Genomic DNA, 6,000 nt, shown 5'->3' on the forward strand with positions numbered 1-6,000 from the left:
AGCACCTACAACCAAGACTATTCTACCCAGAGAGGTTATCATTTAGAATCAAAGGAGAGATAAAGAACTTCCCCTGCCTGACCAGGCAGTGGCGCAGTGGATAGAGCGTCAGACTGGGATGCGGAAGGACCCAGGTTCGAGACCCTGAGCTTGCCAGCTTGAGCATGGGCTCATCTGGTGTAAGCAAAGCTCAGCAGCTTGAACCCAACATTGCTGGTTACGCGGTCTGCTGAAGGCCCACAGTCAAGGCACATATGAGAAAGCAATCAATGAACAACTAAGGTGTCGCAATGAAAAAACACATGATTGATGCTTCTTATCGCTCTCCATTCCTGTCTGTCTGTCCCTATCTATCCCTCTCTCTGACTCTCTCTCTGTCTCTGTAAAAAAAAATAAAAAATAAAAAAAAGAACTTCCCAGAGAAGAAGAAGCTAAAGGAATTCATCACCACCAAACCAGTACAAAAAGAAAAAATGTTAAAGGGACTACTTAAAGAGGAAGGGATGGGGAAAAAGATCACAAATATGAAGAATAAAATAGCAATAACTACATACCTATTAATAATAGCTACATACACTAGTCTCAAATAATTAGCCTCACCAGCTACTTTTTCCAAGCAAGTGTCCAATAATAAAGAATTATGTACTTGGCTCTTCATGAAGGTCATGGAACTGATTGTCATCAATACCTTGTTATTAATGAACAATTGATTGTGTTCTATTATGAGCCCTGTGTTAAATGGACTGACCACAAATTTTGCTGACTTCTTGAAAGGTTCTAAACCACTTGCCGTCTCTTAGCTACCTATTAATTCTTCACCCTAGACTTATTTAATCCACTTAGAGCAGCAGTTCTCAACCTGTGAGTCGCGACCCCAGTGGGGTCGCCTAAAGCCATCAGAAAATACATAATGCATATCAGGTATTTACATTCCAAATCATAACTAGCAAAATTACAGTTATGAAGTAGCCACCAAAATTATTTTTTGGTTTGGGGTCACCGCAACATGAGGAACTGTATTGCGGGGTCACGGCATTAGAAAGGTTGAGAACCACTGACTTAGAGAGTGGTTCAAAATGGAAAATATTCCCAAGAATCACAGTCACATTCACCTGTGGTTACCAGTGAATCCAGTCCTTGAAGGGAACTCTGTTACCCTTGAAAAATTCTTACCCTCTCTATCAGTATTAATGGAGGTCATTGTTCCAGTGAGACCATCCCTGAGGTGGACATGTAATCTTGCTAGATCTTTCATCCCGTTCAGTCTAACACACTCTGCATGAGGCTGTAAATGCATAGTTACTTCTTTTTGTGAAAGTTCAATGCCAAAATAGGACTAGAGTTGCTCTTAAAATAAAATTGCAGAATTACTCTGTTTTTTAGGGACTGACACTCTGCTTAATTTGCTTCATTTCTTTCTATTTTTCCTTTTCCTCGCTTTTCACTCAACATTTCTTTATTGAGTGTCGATTATGAGCCAGGCACTGTTGTAAGGGTACAGTAGGGAACAAAATATACAATGATCTCCCCAATCGACACTGAAATTAAACACACACAGTATTTACAAATAATGGTTAAGTGCTATATAGGCAACAAGGTGAAGGAACAGAGTGTGATGAGGCAGGTGTAGGGTGGAAGTTATCTTTGTAGAGATGTCATTTGAAAAAGGGTCAGATATCAAGCAATCTGGAATTAGAACTTTCTGGGCAGAAAGAATAATAGGCAAGGCACGCAAGCCAGCAACAAGCCTGATGTGATCCACAGAAAGCAGCCAGTGTGGCCAGAAAAAAAGATAAGAAGGAAGGTTGTCATGAGGTCTTAGATGAAGGCAGATACCAGTTCATTCAAAACCATTGAAAGAAGATTGAGTTTTTGAGAATTCATTAGAGAATTTTAAGTTAGAGGGTGACTTAACATGTTTTAAGAGATAGCTGCCTGCTTTGTTGTTGGTGATGCTGTAAGTAGAAGCAAGGAGACAGGAAAGCAGTGAGGGTGGGCGAGACTACCTGTGAGTGGTGCAGGCATTTGAGAAGTGATATGACACTGTATAAGTTTTGGAGAAAGAGGCAAAGGACTTGCCACTTAGTAACGGTACAACTTTGGTCAGGTTAATGCACTTCCCTTGGCCTTAGTTTTCCCATTTGCATAATTGGGATGATACTCATGTGCCTATCACATCATATTCTTCTTTAATTGCATTACTATTTACTTCATGTAAAGTGCTTCTAACAATTTAGAGCAAATAGCAATCAATAAGTAAATCAGTCAATACATTTTTCTATTTTAAAGCTATTATTCTTACTATTGGATATAGAAAGGGAAAAATCAAGGATAACACCTAGGTTGGGAACTGAATGACATAGCTTATTGTCTTTGTGCATAAGTAATACCTTTAGAGTACATTTGAGAAGTGGAAGCCCTTAATCAAATTTTGCTATGCTTTGATGACAAACTGATGACTCACTTAACTTTGCCTCTCTTCGCCTTCTAATCTGTAAATAGGTCACATGCTTCCTACCCCTGCGTAATAAACATCAATAAAGATCTGAAATCAAATTGCATACTACACCTAACAGTCTGTGTATCTCTCAATAGAGAAGTTATTAGTGAACAAGGTAAAAATACCTGACTTGTGAAAAAATAGATGTGGTTTTCAATCTATGGTTTATAATATGTTCAGTGACTATGCAATTTCAAGTATCTTAGTGTATGTGTTTATATCTAATGTAATGTATAATGAGAACAAAAGAAAAGGGAGAAAACCAGTTATGTTGGACTATTTTCTGATCAGATCATAAGACTAAAAGACTGATTAAAATTGATACAGAAAAGACAAGTTCAGTAAAAGATCTAGAAGCTTTCTTTACTGTGCACACTAAAAGAATAATTTGAATGTTGTAAAAAGAAAAAGGATTAATGAATACAGAAACCCACGTAATTATCTCAGAAAGGATATTTTGAGTCAATGACCTATTCATAAAAGTTGTACAGGTTTGGGTCCTAGCTCTAAAGAGCATCTTGGTTGCTTCAAAGTTTTGGCAATTATGAATAAAACTGCTGTTAGGACCCATGTGCAGATTTTTGTGTGGACAAAAGTTTTCAGCTCTTTTGGGTAAATAACAGAGTGGGATTGCTGGGTTGTATGGTATGAGTATGCTTAGTTTTGTAAGATACTACCAAAATGTTTTCCAAAGAGACTATAATATTTTGCATTCTGACCACCAATGTATGAGAGTTCCTGTTGTCCCACATCTTTGTTAGCATTTAATATTGTCAATGTGGCCCTGGCCGGCTAGCTCAGTGGCAGAGCATCGGCCTGGTGTGTGGATGTCCCAGGTTTGATTCCTGATCAGGGTACAGAGGAGAAGCACCCATCTGCTTCTCCACCCCTTCCCCTCTCGCTTCTCTCTCTCTTTCTCTCTCTGTCTCTCCCCCCCCCTTCCTGTACCAAAGCTCAATTGAAGCGAGTTGGCCTTGGACACTGAGGATTGCTCCATGGCCTCTGCCTCAGACACTATGAGGAGACCGGTTGCTGAGCAACAGAGCAATGCCCTAGATGGGCAAAACTTCACCCCCTTAGAGGGCTTGCCAGGTAGATCCCAGTCAGGTCACATGCAGGAGTCTGTCTCTCTGCCTCCCTTCCTCTCACAAAATAAAAATTTTTTTTAAAAAGTATTGTCTATGTTTCAGATTGGGCCTTTCTAATGGGTTTGTAGTAGTGTCTCATTGTTATTTCCCTGTGGAGTATCATTTTATATGCTTATTTGTCATCTGTATATTTTCTGTGATAAGGTTTTTTTTTTATTTGTTTGTTTTTTATTTTTCTGAAGCTGGAAACGGGGAGGCAGTCAGACTTCCGCATGCGCCCGACTGGGATCCACCCGGCATGCCCACCAGGGGGCGATGCTCTGCCCATCTGGGGCATCGCTCTAGCACCTGAGGCAGAGGCCACAGAGCTATCCTCAGTGCCCGGGCCAACTTTGCTCCAATGGAGCCTTGGCTGCGGGAGGGGAAGAGAGAGGCAGAGAGGAAGGAGAGGGGGCGGGGTGGAGAAGCAGATGGGCGCTTCTCCTGTGTGCCCTGGCTGGGAATCGAACCCAGGACTCCCGCACGCCAGGCCGACGCTCTACCACTGAGCCAACCGGCCAGGGCCTGTGATAAGGTTTTTGCTGAGATGTTTAGCTCATTTTTAATGAGCTTGGTTTTTTGTTATTGTTGTTCTGACTTTCTTCAGTCTCAAGACAGTTTTCGGCATGCATTTCATTTCACTTGATTGAGTACACCACATTTATAATGGGTATATCAGTTACACATCTGTACACAAGGAACACACACATTGGGAGAAATAACAGAGCCTCCTACAAAATGATCCTGATCTGTGCCTACTTTCTCTGCCCTTGTTGTGTCTCTAGGTAAGTGTGAAATTGGCTGGGCCTACTACTGCACAGGAGCAGGTGCTGCCACTGCTATGCTTCTGTGCACATGGCTGGCTTGCTTCTCTGGCAAGAAACAGAAGCAGTACCCATACTGAGAAGGAGCCACCAAGAATAAACAGAGGAGAAGATGGGTGGAAGAGGTGTGAAGGTATTGAAGCATCGAGTTACTTTCAACAGGTGAAATAGTGGTTCTGATTCACCCAATGCTAATGAAATGAAACCAATGGAATCAGAAACATTATATAATGTGGAAGGGCTGTACAAGATTTGTAAAAGAAATGAGAGCATGGAATGATAGAAAGAAAGTGGACCAAAGCCTAAAAGCATTGTAGTGGTTTAGGTGTTTCTATTCCACAGAGTATTATTACTGTAGAACATATATGCAGGCAAAAGGAATCTATATATGCAAACAAGAGTTTTGGATTTTTTTAAGATAAGGACTCAGATAATCAAAAGGGCTAGTAGAAACAGTATTATGTTGGGAAGCAGGGTAACCTGCAGATGTTCCCTGTAGGTCATGGCGCTTCTGAAAGCACACGAGCACATAGAGATATATGCATTCACACACGTGTCCATGCACAAACATATAAATTGTCGCAAGGACCATACATGAGGCTTAGCTGTGCATTTTTTCCTGTTTTCTTTTTAGTATACATTTAAAATACTGTATTGTCACTTTATGAAGCATACATTAAACCTAATAAATGGACCAATAAACCACTCTATCAGTATTTTATATATTCTGCATAAACTCTTTATACCCTCAATATGTTTTGAGTGTTTATGCAGACCTTTAGAGGTAAGCCTTTGTATTTCAATATTATTCAAAAATGTGCTATATTTCTCTGAGTAGCTTCTGCTGTGATATTCTTATGAAGTAATGGGGCACATTTCTGTCCGTTTTTCAGTCATTACTCTTGTTTTCTTTTATTATACTGTGCTGTACCACATTTATTTCAATATTCATTTTGTTAAAGACAAAAAAGTGTTATTTTGTTGTCTGTTAATAAATTCTCTCTTTGTTCAATAACTCAATGAGTCATATAGTGTTAATTAAGTTACCTGGCTTGCTTCTTTAAGTTCTTTAAGCTATAGCCTTTCAACTCTAACAATCCTGTAACTTTTCCTTTTCCTTTTAAGGCTTCACATTAATTCACATGATAATTATCGAACCAGGTGTTGTTCTAGATATTCAAGATATTAACCCTTTGAGTAGTATGAATGTTCATGTATGTCCTTATGCCTCTTGACCATCCAGAGTATGATTGATTTATTTTAAAAATGTGTAAGGCAACATTAAAAAAAGGTAAATGTATGTTCTTCTTGTTTCCATAAATTGGTTATCAAACAAACATGATTGTAAGTTATCAAAACTGTAACTGGAACTAATTTTATTTTTTGAAAAAAAACTCACTCCCAGGGGTCAGTGAGCATGAAAAAAACTCACTACTCAAAGGGTTACAGGTGAGTGTAAAATAGTTCCTGTTTTTTTTTTTGTTTGTTTGTTTTCATTTTTCTGAAGCTGGAAACAGGGAGAGACAGTCAGACAGACTCCCGCATGCGC

The 6,000-nt window shown here is 39.5% G+C and overlaps 1 protein-coding gene across 1 annotated transcript in view; it reads left to right on the top strand.

Moving 5' to 3' along the window:
* Positions 1 to 5,446, top strand: part of LHFPL6 (LHFPL tetraspan subfamily member 6) — a 279,934-nt gene extending 274,488 nt beyond the window's left edge. Inside the window, exon 4 of the mRNA XM_066380984.1 lies at positions 4,413 to 5,446. Coding sequence (XP_066237081.1) covers positions 4,413 to 4,531 — 119 coding nt within the window. The 3' untranslated portion in view covers positions 4,532 to 5,446. The remainder of the gene's footprint in view (positions 1 to 4,412) is intronic.
* The last annotated feature ends 554 nt before the right edge of the window (positions 5,447 to 6,000 follow it).

This window comes from Saccopteryx leptura, chromosome 4 (assembly GCF_036850995.1).
Source record: "Saccopteryx leptura isolate mSacLep1 chromosome 4, mSacLep1_pri_phased_curated, whole genome shotgun sequence".
Classification (NCBI taxonomy): domain Eukaryota; kingdom Metazoa; phylum Chordata; class Mammalia; order Chiroptera; family Emballonuridae; genus Saccopteryx; species Saccopteryx leptura.